Source organism: Mastigoproctus giganteus, chromosome 2 (assembly GCF_048544385.1).
Source record: "Mastigoproctus giganteus isolate SK-2022 chromosome 2, ASM4854438v1, whole genome shotgun sequence".
Classification (NCBI taxonomy): Eukaryota; Metazoa; Arthropoda; class Arachnida; order Uropygi; family Thelyphonidae; genus Mastigoproctus; species Mastigoproctus giganteus.
In genome coordinates this window covers 76,649,076-76,668,615 of record NC_143576.1, presented here as the reverse complement: position 1 = coordinate 76,668,615, position 19,540 = coordinate 76,649,076, and the positions used below count along the sequence as shown (strand labels likewise).

The window sequence follows — 19,540 nt, the reverse complement described above, 5'->3', positions numbered from 1 at the left end:
TAGATGTGTAGTCCAAAATAAAACAAATATCAAATAAAAAATACTGTTTTTATAACACGAACTATACTGGTGTGCAAAATTTAAGGACCAGTCAGGTTTTCACTTGTAGCTTCTCATAGGAGTGGCTTGGATATGGGAAAAACATACCAAAGGAACATCGTGAGGTAAATAAATGATGAAGGAAACAACACCGACAACAACGAAAACAAAACGGTACAGAGGGACTTTATTCAAAAACGGCAACATAGCACTGGCTACCATGATACAGATGCATCACTGCCAAAGATGAAACGAAGGGAAGAGGTGGTCCTCAGTAGGAGATATGGCTACCCCTAAAGTCGATGCAGGATTTGCACCGCCTGTCGATACTTAGAACAATGTTGTTGATAAGTTCTTGCGGTAACATCGTCCATTCCTCTGTCAGCGCCATCTTCAGCTGGTGAACATTTTCTGGTGGGTGTGGACGTGCCGCTAGGCGTCTCCCCAGAGCGTCCCACGTGTGTTCGATGGGATTTAGAGCGGAGGAACAGACAGGCCAATCCATACGAACAATGCCCTCACTTTCCAAAAGCATATCAACAGCTGCAGTGCAATGGGGTGTAGCATCCATAGACACGAACTCGGGGCCAATGGCACCTCGGAAAAGACGCACATAGGGAAGGATTACCACAATACAGTACCGCCTTCCAGTATCTGGAGTTGTGTACGTTCATCCAAGATTACGTCTCCCCAGACGAGAACACGTCGACCGTCATATCGATCCCTTTCAGTGATGTTTGCGGGGTGATACCGTGTGTCAACCTCTCGCCAGATTAGCTGACGCCCAGAATCGCTGCTGAGACTGAATCTACTCTCATCAGCAAAGAGTACCCTAAGTAAAGATTTTGTGGTTGTAATCTTTAGAAATAGTGTTGGTTCTTAAGTTTTGCACACTAGTGTATTTATTATTATTATTATTATTAGCTATATGGTACGAGGAAGCCTGAGGCTTATGCTGCACCAGCCAAAAAAAAAAAATTCACGAGTTACCCTGAGAGAGAGAGAGAGAGAGAGAGAGAGAGAGAGAGAGAGAGAGAGAGAGAGAGAGAGAGAGAGAAAGAGAGAGTCAAAAGGGAATCACCAAGAAAGAGAAGAATGATGATATCCAGCTTAGGACCCTGGGTTTTCCAAGCCTATGCTCACCAGATATGAGCCTCTGGGGTTGAGACGCAACGTGCTCGTATATTGTCCTATTAGCCTCTCGTGACATGTGTGCCGTTGGTTTTCTATCTCTGCTGCTCAATAATCATCCTCTGTTATATACAATGACTTTATTGTAATCCGGTAATGTGTTTTAAAATAAATAAAAAATTTATTTTTACTGCTTGGTTAGCCCACCTCCCAATTAATCAGTTCTATACAATCTTATTGGAGCCATGAATGAACGTCGTTTGTGGTCAATGTACAAATTACTGAAAAGAAACTAAAGTTTATGTGCCATCGGAGATCTTTATCGTTTTGCGTCTAAAATTAAGATCTGCAGAGGGTCCTACGACCACGAAGAATTCATAGGAGATTCGTAGCTTGCAAATTATGATATCGCTTTTCCTTCACATACATATTTTAAATGAACTCTTAGATTTTTTACAAAATTAACTTTTATTCCTGTTAATATACAACAAAGTCTGTAATCGCAATCTCTAGATTTCTGAAAATCAGTATATACCTGGCAGAATAAATGACCGGTTAGTATATATAAATTATATTAATAATATGGCTCCAAAATATATTTTACACAAAAATGCCGATTTAAAAAAGACGCTCCAATTTTATGATATATATTTTCTGGTTTGCCTAAATACACGATACATCTAAATGCCATGTATTTTGGAAAATAAGAAATTAGGAAAATATTTCTTCGAAATCAGTGGTTCTGATGTTTTTGATTCAGTAGTCCTGCACAATACAGTCAAAGATTGTAGTTTTTAAGTACAAAAATCTATTAGAAAACTACAATTGTAAAAATCAAATAATTATATATAAAATCATTAGTATGCATTTTTACCTATTCACAATGTCATTGCGCATTTACAAGCTCTCTAAGTTTAAATGCATAACTCAAGATGTTACGTGTACATTTTATTTTCAAGTTAATTGATATAGCGAGCAATATAAATTTATACCAATAGGTGAGTAAAAATTATTGTCCCAGATAAACTTCCAGTAATATACGCATAAATATTTCTATTACATGCGCTAATTCTGATTCCAAATAATTTTCTGCTTACTCATATAACTGTGCAGTCTTCGTGAAGCTAGTTTTTGAGTTTCTTAGCAAATGAGCAACGATATACACTGAAAGGACAGAATTCATAGGATACCTGGTTCCTGGACAACGCGATGTCACTTCTCTCGCTAGTGGATGAACCCACCGCTTGGCAGGTATATTGGTACATTGTAATAAATAAAATAAATCAATTTTCTGTTTATACTCCGGCACGACAACCAAGTCAGTAGAGTTTTTACAATAAATCGTCAATACAAATATTTATCGTATTTAGTAGTCACGAGCTTGAACCCCGGTCCACTCAAGGAACGCGTGCTATGCACTCGTGGTAATTGGATATCAGTATGGATAAACGTCGTAAGTTAACCGATTTTGAAAGAGCGATGATAGTGGGTGCCCGATGCATGGGAATTACAGTATCAAGAGTGTATCGGGAATACGCCATTTCCGGAATAACATCTCATCGTGGACAGCGCTGTGGACGGAGAAAGGTGGTGAATGAGCGTGGCCGTCGACGTCTCTCTCTCTCTCGCATTGTTTCAGCCAACCGGAGAGGGACAGTGGCACAAATCACCGCTGACTTCAACGAGGGAGGTTCAAGAAACGTCTCCACCAAGACCATTAGCCGCAATAGGTTATGGGAGACTCCGACGCACCAGAGTCCCATTGCTAACACCACGACACAGGACTCTACGCCTTAATTGGGGGAAAGAACATCGGTACTGGACCTTGGATGATTGGAGACAGGTCTCCTGGTTCGATGAGTCCCGTTTCAAGTTATTTCAAGCCGACTGGAGGGTGCATATCTGGCGGAAATCGCATGAAGCTATGCACCCATCATGTCAACAAGGAACTGTTCAGGCTGGTGGACAGTCGGTAATGGTCTGGGCATGTTCAACTGGCACATGGTGGGACTTTTCGTACGTCTAGACGCATCTCTGAACGGGCCAGATTACGTGTCCATCTTTGGAGACCATCTCCATCCCTTCATGGCCATCGTGCACCCACAGGGCAATGGACTCTGGAAATAGGAAAATGCGCCTTATGACAGAGCCATGGTGACTAGAACATGGTTCGAAGAGCATTCCGCAGATTTAACCACCATGGAATAGCCTTCCCCGTTCACCGGACATGAACCCTGTGGAGCATGTTTGGGATGCTGTGGAAAGGTCTGTTCGAGCTTTGGATCCTCCAATCAGGAATGCGACGGAATTATGGACAGCAGTGCAGCAAGAATGGATGGAAATACCTGTGGAACACTTTCGTGAACTAGTGGTCTCAATGCCTAGCTGTGTGACTGCCCTTATTCGTGTGAAAAGTGGGCCTACCCGTTACTAGGTAGGTATCGCAGGTTTCTGTCCTCTCAGTGTGTATATCATTATAACGTTATACAAAGTGTAGCTAAAATGAAAAGAGAATGGTTGCTTACCAACGCTTTACTACTGCGCACGTCAATAACATTCATATCGTGCAGTAGCTTGTTTTTGGCTTCTACAGATCAGCTTTTGTTTCGTTGCAATTGGTTAAGTTTTGATTGAACTGTGCTTGTTTAAGTGAATCAGTGTTTTAACATTTCGTCAGAATAATGAGTGATCGCAATTTACAGCAAAGAATTGTTAATAAATTTTTAATGAAACTCGGTAAAATGGTGCAGAAACATTGGGGATATTACGGAAAGTGTAGGTTGATGAAACCATGAGTCAGCCACGTGTGTACGAATGGCACAAACGATTCAGAGAGGGACAGGAAGATGCCCACGACAACAAGAAGACCTCCCAACTTTACCGGTGTTGAAACAATTTGGGAGATCGTACGGCAAGACCATCGGATGAGGATTTGACTAATCGCAGAACAGTTATACATTGATAAAGAAACAATAAGAACAATTTTGACAGATGGTTTTTTCCTTCGTGACAATGCTCCAGGTCATTTCTCTGTCGCACTGAGAGAGCTTTTAACGAAAAACAAGATCACAGCATTGGAGCACCCTCCTTATTCTTCAGATCTGGCGCCGTGCGACTTTTTTCTGTTCCCGAAAATTAAAATCCACCTCAAACGAAAACGGCTTAGCAGACATTCAAATCAATTCAGCAATTAAAGGCGATATCTTCCGTGGGCTTTCGCTGTTATTTATTATTATCTTTTATTATTTTTTTTTTATTATCTCTCTATAGTATATATTAAAATCGTGAAAGGAGCGCTGCATATGTGCGGGTGGAGAGTACTTTGAATGGAATAAACACTGAAATTGTATTTAAAATAATAAATGATTTAAAACTTAGGTTTAGCATTTGCTGTTTTTGACTGCACTAGACTAATTCCCCATTTTTCTGTTTTCTTATTTCCATTTTTCTACATCCTTATTTTCACTTTCTTGTTGTTGGCATAAAAGAACATTGGCATAAAAGTACTCAGCGGGCCATAAGGCCAAAAGAACCTATAAAGGTTAAGATAGTCTGTGTTGGTTTACATTGCTATACCCTAGAAATAAACATATAATTAGCAATAAAATAAAAATAAAAATATAAAATGGAATAAAATAAAATAATGATTATGCAGCTAATTATTGACAATCGGATACATTGAATGGCACTTTTTCGAGGGCTAACACCATTAAATATATCCCACCAATAATTAGCAAGGTTAATTATTGGTGGGATATTTAGGGGTAATTGTGGGCTAATTATCGTACTTAACGGTCAGTTTCGAACCATAGTGAACTGAAATGCTACGGTAATACTGTATCCTTACATTAACCACTCAGCTACCGCCTCCCGATAAAGCACAACTTGCGGACTTTCTTCAGAGTGAGGGTGTTTACCGAATCTATTGATTATCGCGATGTCCAAGTGTGAATTTCATTGAGCTTATTTGGGATACGCTTGGGAGCAGAGCGTTTTTATCCTATCGGAGGTCTCCGGCAGTTGGAACCTTTGAGGGGTCCCTCTCTTTTTTTAATGAATATTTGTAACTTAGTTTTGAAATAGCTCTCTGGTATTAACGTTATGTATTTTTTAAAAATTTTCAATAAATTATTATTATTTTTCTATACATTAAAATATTTTCCTCCTTATTATCTTTCTATACATTAAAATATTTTCCTCCTAGTGATATTTATTCGACCCAATGGAAGAAGAGGGCGGGGAAATTACGTCGCTACAAATGAGCAGGTAAATAATTACATAGGTCATTTCCTAATTAGATTTAGATCAGTGAGTTATTATATTAGTATAATATTATTACTACACGAATAATAATAAAACTATACAAATATTTACAAAAAACTAAAATATTTACTTATTCTCGGCGGATACCACCACCACTCAGACAGCACTGTTCGAAAAATGGTATGGGATAAGATACCCTGTTATCCACATTCTGTCCCTATTAGACTTAGGAAAGCAAAAAAAATGTGTAGGAAAGTGATATTAGGAGAGGAAGAAGAAGAAATGGCGTCGAAAGAGGAAAGGGACAGTTACTCCTCATACTCACACCACTTAAAAACTCGTCGAATAGGTAACGCTTCCCCAGTAGAGAAACTGTTGTTACGTATTCTCGGAAACTCCGTGATTATCAAGCTCTCCAGATGGCACCGTTTGAAATATGGTATGGGATAAAGATCTCTGTTATCCTCATACTATCTCTATTAGACTTAGGAAAGCAAAAAAGATGTAGGAAGGTGATAGTAGGAGAAGAAGAGGAAGAAATGTCGAAGGAAGAAAGGGACAGTCACTCCTTAAACTCACACCACCCAAAAACTTATAAATTCCTCGAATAGGCAACGCTTCCCCAGTAGAGAAGATTGTTGTTACCTATTCTCGGAAACTCTGTGGCCATCAGGCCCCCATAAGGCGCCGTCTCGGAGCTTATTGGCTCCTCATCAGTGGGTGGGCAGGTACCCTGTTGTTGCAATAGTGACAACCCAGTTATGAAGTATGACTCCACAATATGAGAGATGCTTGATGGTGTGCATGGTTTAATTTAAAACTGTTTCTTGACTAAATGTCTAAGAGCATGAAAAAGGTTGTTTAGGATTGGGTAATGTAATTCCATCATTTCTACTATCCAGGTAGTATGCATGCATCGTTTGATTATATCTCGTATTGCCCATGCATAAACAACCTTTTTCATACTCTTAGACATTTAGTCAAGAAACAGTTTTAAATTAAACCATGCACACCATCAAGCATCTCTCATATTGTGGAATCATATTTCATAAATGGGTTGTCACTATTGCAACAACAGGGTACCTGCCCACCCAACAAGCATCGAAACGGTCCCGTCTGGGTGGTGGTAACCGCCGAGAATAAGTAACATTAGTCTTCTCCACTGGTGAAGCGTTACTTATTCAAATCAGTGGAATACCTCGGCAACTCGTTGTGAAGGTATTCACAATATGAGATATAATCAAACGATAGATGTATACTATCTGGGTAGCAGAAATGATGCAGTGCAGTACCCATGCATAAACAACCTTTTTCATACTTTTGGACATTTAGTCAAGAAATAGTTTTAGATATATTTATTTAACATGAAATACAGTAAGATAGTAAAGTAATTATAAGGAATTGTGGGATATGTGGTTTCTTTCTTTGGCAATTCTTTACTTTTTATTTAATTTTATTTTACTTTATTGTTTATTATTAGTTATATTTTGTAGTTATCAAAGTAGACACCATTACAGAATTTTTAATGCGAACACCCTGGAACACTTTCGCGAACGCCCAGGGGTTCAAAAGAACAAAGCAAATACTATTTGCTTTGTTCTTTTGAACTATAGCAAAGCAAATACTATTTTCTTCACTTAATGTTTTTTTTTTTTTTTTTCATTGTATTCATACTATAATTTTGTCTAGGTTAACGAATCACATTCGCTTGTCATCATTCATGTTCAGCATCGAAACTTAAACAAGAAAAGGAAGGAAAAGTTCAGCTTGCATTTCTGTTTAAACTAGCGGCTCCGAGTAATATGATTGAACAAAGTAACTCGTTAACATATCATTTTAGTAGTGCTGTAGATTATGGTTTGAATGCTTTAGCTGTACTGAAAGAGGAAAAGAGCATGGTTTCAGGTAAAATAACGAATTTTGGATAATGTTTCTTGGTGCTGAGAATATCGTATATAAAGGCTTTCTCATTATATTCTTAGTCACGACTTTATTTATAAACGACCATTTTATTTTCTGTTTTGTCTGTGTACATGTGGCATGTAACTACGCTCTTGGCCACGGCGGGAAAAATGGGGCATTCCAATACGTCACTGTCTATTGATCTGCGGTCAGCATTTCAGTGCTGAATGCAGTTCTCCACGCTTATGGGTTTTTGAAGCGGGGTTTCCCGTAGTAATCGTCTCCATTTGAGTGTTTAATACCAGCCTGACTAAGTTTCCCGTTCATTTATCGAATCTGTCGAATGCTACATCGCGTTACACCTCGTGTGTCTAAATGTAGAAATGCTTATGGCCTATGTTCCTATATTGCTCGAGACTATTCAAACAAAAGGTAAGTTTTTACATACTTTTAACTTCCAGAACTGTTTTGTATTTCCAGTTTGGAATATGCGATGAGCGTAATAAGAATGCAAGTTTAAGAATCCCATTAGAAATAAGTATTGTACCATGTAGTGGTTCAGTGTATGTAGCAGTAGAACCCGTGTTGATTCCTTCTACATGACTCGCGCGTGTTACTACTGCTACAGTAAAATATAAAGGTTAAAGCAGCTTATAGAGGTAGAATAGCCCAACGAACCAAAAATTGCTTTTATGTAATTCCAATTTATGTAATACGATACGGCAGATATCCAGTATAATAAAGAAGTTATGAAATAATAATCTTACTCAAAGTATTTATTGGTGTCTAAGCGTAGCAGAATTTAATTTTATTCTCCATAATATTGAAATGAATTTATGAGTGGCAGTAATAATGATCAGATAAGATGAATTAATGGAGTTCATTAAATCAGATTATTCCAAAATACCGTACTACATAAGATTGTGAAACTCGTACTTGTTGGTCGAATCTCGAACTTCTGCAATGCTTCTGTAGCAAGGGTAGCAATAAAGCTTGAACACCCTTGAATCTAAACTTCTTTTGTGAAAGAGACTATAGTATCGGGAGGTAGGGCAGCATCATTTTTATTGAAATATTCAGTTTTTATGTGAACATGTGACCCTGGGGAACTTTGTTCTGGATTAAATATTGTCTTATGTATTTCTTAATGGGGGAATTACAGAGATGGAGAAAGGGAGGGATTATTTATTATGGAAATCATGTTCATAGTCGAATCTCATTCGTATGTCATGGATTTCCTGATTAATTTATCAGTGCATTAATTGAAAAATTTACAGTACAAATCAGTAATATATCGTTGTATTCCTGTTGTTTTGTGTATACCTTGTTATGTAACTATTTACCAATATCATGTTTCTGCCCTATGTGCCAAAAATAAGAAGAAACAAAAATAATATAACAATTTTCGTCTTCCATAGGAAAAAAAAAATATATACTAAAATCAGTATAAGTCGCCTTTATTGTTATTATAAGAAAGGTAACAATATTTGAAAATTTCTAATGAGAACATGCTATATAATCCTGCACACAATTATACTAACAGTTTTCACCGCCAGGTGTGGCTGATAGACCTTAAAACAGATTTTTCTTAAAAGAAACAAAACAAAAAACAAAAAAACCCTATTATATATAAAAATTATTTATGAGTTGCCGCGTTTTCGTATATTTTCCTATGCGTGGCGCGCATGCCATTGGTTCACCATCCCTGCCGTATAATCTTAATAGTAAAAGTGTAGTCACATCGAAACATGACAGTTGTAACCGTTTAGGTTCAATAATGTCGATAACAGAATATATCGTGTTGGAAACTTATGGAAGTACTTTTACGGACATTATAGTTAAAATATTGCGGACAGCCAAACTTCTTTACGAGCATATTTTCAAATACTATACAGGGTGTCTCAAAAATATTGGTACAAACGTTTAGGGGAGGTAGGTAACATCTAAAGGAATGTGAATCGCATAGGAACCCATAACCGGAAACATCACGGGAAAGTAGTAGCAGAGGCACAAGAAGCAGAAATGACACACGACAATAATTAGTGGCAAACATTTATTTGACATAATATTAACAATGGAGTACGAGATGGATGCATTTCATGATGTTACAACAGATGCTCGAAGGTTCCACCATGAGACGCGATGCATGCGTGACACCGACGCATCATGGATTGGCGGACACGGTCGAACACGCCTGGAGTTTCTTTGACGGTAGCAGCAGCGCAGACGAGTGTCGCCACGAGATCCATTTCCATCTCCACAGGCGATTCATACACGATAGATTTGAGGGCCTCCCCCACAGAAAGAAATCAAGGCTTGATAAATCAGGTGAGTGTGGGGACCAGGCAACGGGTGCCCCATGGCCAATTCATCGACGCCCAAAATGTCTGTTCAAATGGTCACTAACACACCTTCCATAATGGGCAGGCGCCCCGTCAAGTTGAAACCAAATTTTGCGTCTCACATTTGCTGGAACATCGTCAAGTAACCCTGGTAGAACTTGTTCAAGAAAGATCCGATATTTAGCGGAGTTCATGCGGGATGATAACAGGTATGGGCCGACTAAGCAGTCACCGACCATACCTACCCACACATTTATTGCGAAGCGATGTTGTGCCGCATGGGGGCGCACACCGTGTGGGTTGTCGTGAGCCCACACATGAGCATTGCGCTGATTGAATAAGCTTTCCCGAGTGAAATAAGCCTCATCCATGAAAAAAACATAGGCTGGAAAATTCAAGTCTTGAACACTTTCTTGGAGAAACCACTGCGCAAAAGCCACACGTGCAGGATGATCTTGGGTGAGCAGTAACTGAACCCTTTGGAGATAAAGGGGTGTAAGGAATCCTCGTGCCAGACACGCTGTACACTGCAATGAGACACTCCTAAGGCAGAGGCAATGGCACGTGTGCTAGTAGTAGGATTATTCTGCGCTACATTCAACACACTTTCTTCCATGGCGGGAGTTCGCGTCGAACGTGGTCTGCCCGCACTACTCCTGTTACCTGAAATGACTGAAATGACTGAAATGACCCATAATCGCACAAATTTTGATGCATACGCGCAAACCAACGGTGGTCCGGTATATGTCTGTCTGGGAAGCGTTCTCCATAAATTCATTGAGCGGCTCATCCATTGCCCTCTGCTAATCCATACCCTAGGTGCATGTCTGCCAGCTCACAGTTCGTATATCGATGTATGCTCTTCGTGCGCCGACTACTGCTTGAATGAGTAAACCAGAAATTTTCCCTCTCGCGAACTGATGAACAGCGCCGTCTACCGACTTACGTTGACGTTTCTGGTTATGGGTTCCTATGCGATTCACATTCCTTTAGATGTTACCTACCTCCCGTAAACGTTTGTACCAATATTTTTGAGACACCCTGTATATTCTTGTAGTTTGGATCGTTGTTCTCTAAGAACCTCTCTACAATAGATCCGAAGCTAATCCATGCCTGGTTTTTCTCTTTTATTCATAGTTCCCTCAAAATCTTGGTTCTCACCAGTTTACGAATTTGAAGTCCAACAAATATACCTTGTTTTAGCTTCTCTTGGGAGATCGATGGGAATTTAGTACAAAAATAGTTGAAGCGGGGACCTTCCTACTTTCACAAAGTTTCATCAAACCCAGTTTGATATGCAAGAGAGGACAGTTTTCTGATCTACCAGTGGTTTATGAACTACTCCTTCTTTAATCCAGGCAATAAACTGCCCTTCTTTGGCAGTTTGTTGGCTGGATTAAAGAATAGACTTTGATATCCCAATACTTACACCTTGCCCTACTGTCCCACTCACACAAAAAGCAAGGCATTTTTGTGTAGACGGATTGCGGTCCATGTAATGTGCCTATCACTTTAAAGTCAACACAGACCAACCAACCATGTTCGTCATACTTATTCTTCTTTTTACAATTTTTCCACAATCTCAATGCTTCAACACAGGTTTAGCAAACTTTTTATGGAGCCCATTGTTTATCTCGGTCACCGAGTTTCACTCCAAATGAGCACAATAGACATTTTTTACAAATTCTGTAATATGTTGTCTTTGTTTGAGGACTACAAAACTCACACAAATATAACAAAGAAAATTCGGATTGTTCAAACACTTGCTTGAAGGCATTTTACTCACTTTTCAGCACAAGCTTGATATGATAACCTCAAAAATAAACTGAGCTCATACTGATAAACACTGCTGCATGGCGCTTTCAAGGTCAAGAAGACGTATCCGAGTGTTCAGGAGCGCGAGTGCTCCTGAACACACTCCCTTTGTGTGGACTGGAGTTCAAGCCCGTGATTGCTAAATACGATTAACATTTGTATTGATTGATTTATTGTAAACTCTACTGACCTGGTGGTCATGCTGGAGTATAAACAAGAACCAAAAGAAAAAAAAAAAAATGACGGAAGGCAATGTTGCCAACGTGTGAAGATTTAGTTTACCAATTCCCAGCATTTACTCCTAACTTAATACATTCAATAATACAGATCATTGATCAAATGATTTGTGAAAAAAACGGTACGTGAAAGAAAAAGAAACGAATAACATTTCTGAAATGAGCTTAAAAAACTGAGTTAAAAACAGCTGTTAGTTTACAAACATCGAAGACCATGACAGTGGTATTACCAGATGAACATTCATTCAAGGTACCTCGTGCTGCCCCATTATGCCGAAGCTTATACGTGGTTAGCAATATCAACTGAAATTATACTATGCCGTGTATAAAACATTTTTGTTAGTTAAAATTAATACAATTCGTTAAACAACATCACACAGGAGGAACATGATCACTTAGCTTCCGTTCTAGAGTAAGTTTTAATAGTCAGTATTAACACCTCTCGTGAATCCCAGTGAACCGGGTTGCCGTCCCTGCCACTGGGAGGAATGTCCTACTATCTAGCCTCAACCTGTTCCTCCTCTTAACGACAACAACAAATTTGTTAAAGTAAGCGAATAGCTTCCTATCTGTGCACATGATCCTTCTGCGCGTGGTATTGTCACCCTTCTCCCCACACCGGGTGGAAAAGGACCGGGTTCGAATCCCGTCGACGAAGCGAGGAATTTTAATGGGCTTTTTTCACTCCGTGGCTGAGTTAGTCGGTCTCAGGCGTAGATACCAAAGATTTTTTTGCCCAGAAACTGGGGTTTTTTTCATCCAGCAAAAAAGAAAATTGACCAGAGAATACACGCAATTTACAGACATAATACACATGGGTTATATGTAAGAAATTACCGGGTGGTCCTGATATAATAGTTTGGGTTTTTTTTTTTTTTTTTTTGTGCACATGATCCAAAGACAACTACGCTCTAGTTGGACCAGAGATATTTCTAATTCCATTTCGATGTCCACATAATTATCACAATTCAACATTATATGCTCAGCAGTTTCCTCATTCCCACATGAGCATAATTCACTTTCAATAAATCCTACTAGCTGACATAATCTACTAGCCGAGCCGTGTCCAGTCAACAAAAATGCAGAGTTCATACTGAACTGCTGCCATGATTTCTTTCTTACATCTAAAATTCTGACATTTCTTAGGAACCTGATGAACAGTACGTTACTACAGTCGAAGCTCTTATCTACCCTCTTTTTAACGTCCCAGCACGTTATAACGTCCTATATGGTTGGTCCCAGCTAATTTCTCATTAAGAAAAGTACGAATGTCTCGAAAGCAAAATTCCATGCAAAATTGACGTGTTGCAGCCTTACATGCAATGTATTTGTGTTTCAGCATGGGATGAAGTTGATGAAAAAGTGATCGCAAACTGCTTCAAACAAGCTGTATTTACCGCTTTGAATGATGTTATGTGCGAAGTTTCGCATACTTCTTCCTCTTGCAAAGAACAGTCCGATAATAGGGAAGAAATATTTAAGCATGTGCGTCATCATCTAAAACTTACAGGAAAACTTAAGCTTCAACGATTACGCAGTATGTTTCAGGATATGCACGAATGAATAGGAACTCATTGCAGACGTAATGGAATCTTCTGAAATTTGTAGTAATGAAGATGCGGAACCTACTGTGGTTGAACAAGAAGTTTCAATGAAAGATGCTCATTGAACTTGAACGTCGATTTCTTTTCAAGCGCAGCCTAAGTGAAATTACTGCTATCGCGCACCTTCTTACTCTACCATTGAAACTGCTTGCTTGGACAGATTATTTTAAAGTATGAAACAATTTCCTCGTTAGGTGTTGATAGGTATGTAGCCTATATAGTGAAATTTACAATTTAATTGTAACTTTGCTGCATTCTACAATCAATGCAAAATTAACAATCATAATTTTCTTAGAATTACATTTCGTTGCTGATTTTATGAACGACCGGTATACCGACCGTTTTTCTCATTCCCTGGGGGTCGTTATATAGAGCTTCGACTGTATATTTATATAATTTTCTTGAATCGTATGGTGTTCTTTGAGTGCGTTAGCCTCATTTTTGTTTTATATATGCCCTCAAGTTAACAATATTTTCTTATTTATTTTTATCATTAACTCGAAAGTGTGTGTGGATATGTAGTAAGCGAGGCTCACGTTTTCCAATAGGAAAACAAAACGTGCCAAAAAAAAAAAAAAAGAAAGAAAATTTGTAGGACACAAGCACTTGTGAGCCAAAACATTATGACCACCTACCTAATAACGTGTTGGGTCGCCTTTCGCCGTGATAACTGCTTGCACTCGACGCGGCATCCAGTCCTCGAGACCGCAGAAGGTGTCCTCTGGTATCTTCGACCAGCTGAACAGAAGGACCTCCCAGAGTTCGACAACGGAGCAAGGCACTGGCGTTGACTGGCGAATGCTACGTTTCATCGCATCTCACAAGTGTTCGATGGGATTGATGTCGGAGCAATTTGGCGGCGGGGGGAGCACACGAAATGTTTGGACATGATCCTCGAACCATTCCTGCATAATGTGGGGCTTGTGACACGGGGCGTTGTGTTGTTGACAAAGGCAAGTGCCATCTGGATACACAGTCACAATGGAAGGCAAATCTTGGTCCGAAACAATGCCGAGGTTGGATCGGGCAGTTGAGGGTGTGTTCAATGGGGATGAGGGGGAAACCCAGTGATGTCCATGAAAACATCCCCCAGACCATGATTCCACCGCCTCCTGGCATGTTTTCCTTCAATTGTGCAGTCTGGTTGCTGCTGTTCACCTGCCCACCGTTGAATATGCACCCGACCACGGTATGATCGACCTGGAACCTTGATTCATCACACCAGGCGACTATTTTCCAGTCGTTCAGTATCCAGGAACGGTGTTCCCATGCTCGCTGAGCGGAGGTGTCGACAGTTATCAACATGGTTACATGAACAGGCCGCCTACTCTGTAGGCCTATCTGCCAGAGCTTTTGCTGGATGGTGTTCTCGGAAGCGTTTCTTTGTACGCTTCCGAGAACAACATGCTGTTTGTCTCTGTTAATTGAAGGATTGTGAGCCGTGCCACTTCCGTTCACTACGACTGTCGACTAGTGGTGGCCTATCCATTCTGACACGTTAGGTGGTTGTGTGTCCCTCTTCGGACCATATCCACCACACCTTCACTATGGCCATCTTCGAACAGTTGACGATGTATGCGATTGCTGACCCGCCTTTCTAGCACCGCAGATCATTCCATGTTCAAACTCTTTCAGGTCCTTCTCGTTCCCCAGTGACGTCACCGATGCGCAGCACATATCGTCACTATTTGTGTTGCGCATCGGTGATGTCATTCCTAAGTGCTGGGGATGCACTTAGGAATGACGATAAACCCTTCCTTTTACCCATCACGTTCGGAATTTTACTACCTACTAAGCCACTGACACCTTATCTGTGCTACGTAGGTCGCCTAACTCCTCACTCTCGTACCTCACGTGGTCAACGGGTCGCATTCAGTTTTCATAGGGGTGGTCATAATTCAGTGATCATTCAGTGTATATTGCAGAGTTGTTTTTAAAGTGTGTATGTGTGTATTTATATGTACACTGAATGTCAACTTCCACTAAATAGAAAGTATGTCTCCATTTAGACCTCAGGAACAGCCTGGATTCTTCGTGGCATGGACTGAGCGACGTATCGAAAGCGTGCTACGGGAATGCCGCTCCGTCCACATTGACTCAATTGCTTCCTATAGTTAAAACGATAATACTGCGTCACTGGGAAACCAGGAAGTAAAATAAAATATAAATGGTTGTGTTAAAATCCTTTACTGATTAATTAGAACAAAAGCTTTTGTGTGTATATTTACTTTTATTTTTGTTCTAATTAGTCATTAAACGATTTTAACCCAACCATTTATATTTTATTTTATTTCCTGGTTTCCCAGTGACGCAGCATTATCGTTTTAGCATGAATCCTGGATACTTAGGCCTTTTTTCAGATCTTCCTATAGTTGCAGATTGGATGGTTGTGGATCTCTACTGCAAAGAGCTCTTCCTATTTCATTCCACAGGTACTCAGTTGGATTAAGATCTGGTGACTGCACTACCGAAGTAGATTGAATTCACTCTCATTTGAACTTGTTTTGTACGATTCCTGCCTTGTAACCTAGAGCATTATCCTGTTGGAAGAATCCATTTATAGATGAATACACTTTAGCCATGAAAGGAAGTGTCTCGTTAGAAACAAATTGTAGATAATAATAATAATTAAACTTTATTGTGCGTAAAGATACCATACAATATACCCATCACGGCATGCTGCCAGGGGTCTCACATGGATATAAATATACAAAATAACCTGAGGCGTTGATGTTCTCCATTGGTATTAAGAAGTCCTGTGTGCGCCAAACCTGCTGACGCTTAGAAGGATGGGTACACTCTTGTACATTCATACTTTTTTCGCCATATTCTGGTCTTCTCTGTGAGAGAGCAGGAATTTGGGTTTTTTTCCCGCCAGGAAACATTTTTTTCAACCCTCCACTGATCAGTGTTTGTGCATTCTTGGTTTTTACTGAGAGGAGTAGAACTAGATTCGCTCATCAGCTACGATACCCCATTCGTGAAAAGTTACAATGAGTTGTGCGTTCTAAAATGCCTCTTTGGTTACCACCGTTGTACTTGGGGAGTTATTTGACTGACTATAGACTTTCTGCTACCTTGAACAAGACTTGTCAGTTTCCGTGGCTTATCGCATCAGTTAGCTGTTTCCGACCACAGGATCATCGTAATTAGCTGGATGTCATTTGATTCTTAGCTAGTGGAGAGTAGAGTATGCCACCTACTGGTTTCTGTCCATCTTCCATTTAGGCGGGCCCGTCTATGCGAAAGATCATGGTACAGTTTTCACGTGGGTGATATCTTCATTTGCATTGGGTAACTCATCTTCAAACATGGGAGTCTTGTACGGCTTCTCGGTATCGCTGTTAGATTTCTTCTAGAGACTTTGTTCCAGACCTGATGAATGTTACCTGTTGTTTTCATCGTGTGGAAATTTTTCTACTAATTTCGTATGTTTTGTCTATTCTGGCCCCCAGAGCAGTGATGTACGTACGATAATTTAAAGCAGTGCGAAATACAAACCACCTCCTGTTATTTGAAGTTAACAGCGACGAAGAGAGGTGGCGATGGCGAATTTTCTCGTACACGCTTAGCTCGGCTTGATCGCCCTAGTTTTTGTATGAAAACGTTTGCTTTTTAATTTTTTGAAATACAAATAAAACGCATTATAACGAATTCGCTTTGGTCAGGGACGCGCTAAGTTAGAGATTACCTATATTTCATTCAGTCTGACTTAACTGTGAGTTAGTACAGTGATGAATATACACTGGTGTGCAAATTTTAAGAACTAGTCAGGTTTTCACCTGTAGCTTCTCATAGGAGTGGCCTGGAAATGGGAAAAGCATACCAAAGTAACCTCGTGAAGTACAGAAATGATGAAGGAAATAACACCGACACAACAACGGAAACGAAACGGTACAGAGAGTCCTCTGTACCGTTTCGTTTACCGGACTTTATTCAAAAATGGTAACATAGCACTGGCTGCCATGATACAGATGCATCACTGCCAAAGATGGAACAAAGGGAAGAGGTGGTCCTCAGTAGGAGATATGGCTACCTCTAATGTCGATGCAGGATTTACACCGCCTGTTCATACTTAGAGAAATGTTGTTGATAAGTTTTTGCTACCCACTGGTCTTCAGCTCGTGAACATTTTCTGGTACGTGTGGACGTGACGCTAGGCGTTTCCCCAGAGCGTCCCATATGTGTTCGATGGGATTTAGATCGACGTAACGGGCAGGCCAATCCATACGAACAATGTCCTCACTTTCCAAAAAGCATATCAATAGCTGCAGTGCGATGGGGTGTTGCATTACCATCCATAAACACGAACTCGGGGCTAATGGCACCTTGGAACAGACGCTCATGGCGAAGGATTACCTCAGTACAGTAGAGCGCACCGGTTACAGTACCGTCTTCCAGTATCTGAAGTTGTGTACGTCCATCCAAGGTAACTCCTCACCTAACGAGAACACCTCGACCGCCATATCGATCTCTTTCAGTGACGTTCGCGGGTGATACCGTGTGCCAACCTTAAGTAAAGATTTTGTGGTTGTAACCTTTAGAAATAGTGTTGGTCCTTACGTTTTGCACACCAGTGTATACAGGAGATTGAATTGAATTCATCTCCGGTATGTTCTGTATTCGATGAACAGAGAAGGAAAAAAAAATGTAAAAAAAAAAGCGCTTATGTTCATCGTGTGGCCTGTGGAACAAAACACCTTCTATGTTAAGGACAACTTATCATGGCAAACTGTTTTGGTAAATTAAAAATTTCCTTTCATATTATTTATTTTTTATTAGTCGGCCCTCCTGAGACCGACTAATCAGCCACGTCGTGAAAAAAACCTATAAAAGTTCCTCCCGTTATTTACGGGATTCGAACTCAGGTCTTTTCCTCCCGTACGGCGATCCTATCAACTATGCTACCCCACGAGGGCTTATTGTGTTTCGGAACGTTTGCAACTGAGTAAAAACTATCAAAGATTTCAGCACTGGAAAGTACGTGCGACGCTAATTCTCACCGATCTCAGCAATGAACAAAATATTTGAGAATGGAACCGCGTCTACGGCATATATCGATGAGCAAACTCGTCAAACCAAGAAGATATAATCTCTTAAGTTCATTAGACCTGAGATTATTTTAAAACATCTCAAGGCTACAACTGGAATGCTCTATACAATAAACCGGTGGAAGAAGCTGCCAAATTGATAGAGAAAGAGCTCCTATTTATTGCTGACCTGGGGTCTCAAAAGAGATAAGGGTCACCGACAAAACTAATCCATGGTTCAACGAGTATTTAAAACAGGCGTTTGTGGCCAAGCAAAAGGCTTATAGGAGATGGAAAAAATCAGGATTGAATGAAGACTTCACGGACTACAAGAAAAAAAAGAGCCATTTTCTTGAAAAAGAAATGACATTCACGCTACGAAGAGGTTATTAGAAAGCTTCGACATTCGAAAAGAATCGTGAGCAAAAAGGCCGGTAAATTTGAAATGGAAGAAACCATATTCGGACACTGGGCTAAGAAGTGCTATGAAAGGCTTCCAGTTGAAGGTAAAGCAAAAAATGTCCAAAGATATCAGCTGGAGAATATGAGAGATGGAATCACTACTTTGTGCGACCGGTGCCAAAAAAAAAAGAAACTAAGGCCTCTTCAGACTTTCGACCTATATCCATCAGTTGTTCTCTTTTAAAGCTTTTTGAAAAAAGCCATCCTTCCTGCTTTAACCCAACAGTGTTTTGCGCACAGGCCACCCCACCTCCATACCGTAGTACCGAGACGATCCACTACTACTTATCTGTTGGAGACTCTCTTCAGAATGCAGCACGCATTAAATAAAAAAGCCCAAATTGACATCATATTCCTTGATATAAAGGGAGCTTTCGATAATGTGTCGTTACCTGCACCTGAAAACATAATGAAAGTTTATTTCCGCATTGAGGGCAAACTATTGCAGATCATCAAGGCCATTTTGAAGCCAAGGCACCTCATTGTACAACACAAAGAATTCCGTGCAGAATACACCCTCACTTGAGGCATCCCTCAGGGAGGAGTTTTATCAGCTTTGCTGTTTGCTGCCGCCCTGGAGCCTTTTCTGACGGGGAATCAGAATTTTATTTCCTACGCCGATGATATTAAGCATTTTGTTGTCTAACGAAGGATCTCAGCTGTCCGACGTCAATTTCCATGCCAACGCTAAGCTGTATGAACTGGAGACATACCTA

The 19,540-nt window shown here is 40.1% G+C and overlaps 1 protein-coding gene across 3 annotated transcripts in view; it reads left to right on the top strand.

Moving 5' to 3' along the window:
- LOC150089351 (uncharacterized) overlaps positions 1-19,540 on the top strand; it is a 326,575-nt gene that overhangs the window by 91,521 nt on the left and 215,514 nt on the right. For all 3 annotated transcript variants that reach the window (XR_016546663.1, XM_090368533.1, XM_090368532.1), the window contains one exon: positions 5,375-5,436. Coding sequence is in view for 2 of the 3 variants with exons in the window: in XM_090368533.1 (XP_090224659.1) it covers positions 5,393-5,436 (44 nt within the window). In the remaining variant the exon portion in view is untranslated. The remainder of the gene's footprint in view (positions 1-5,374; positions 5,437-19,540) is intronic.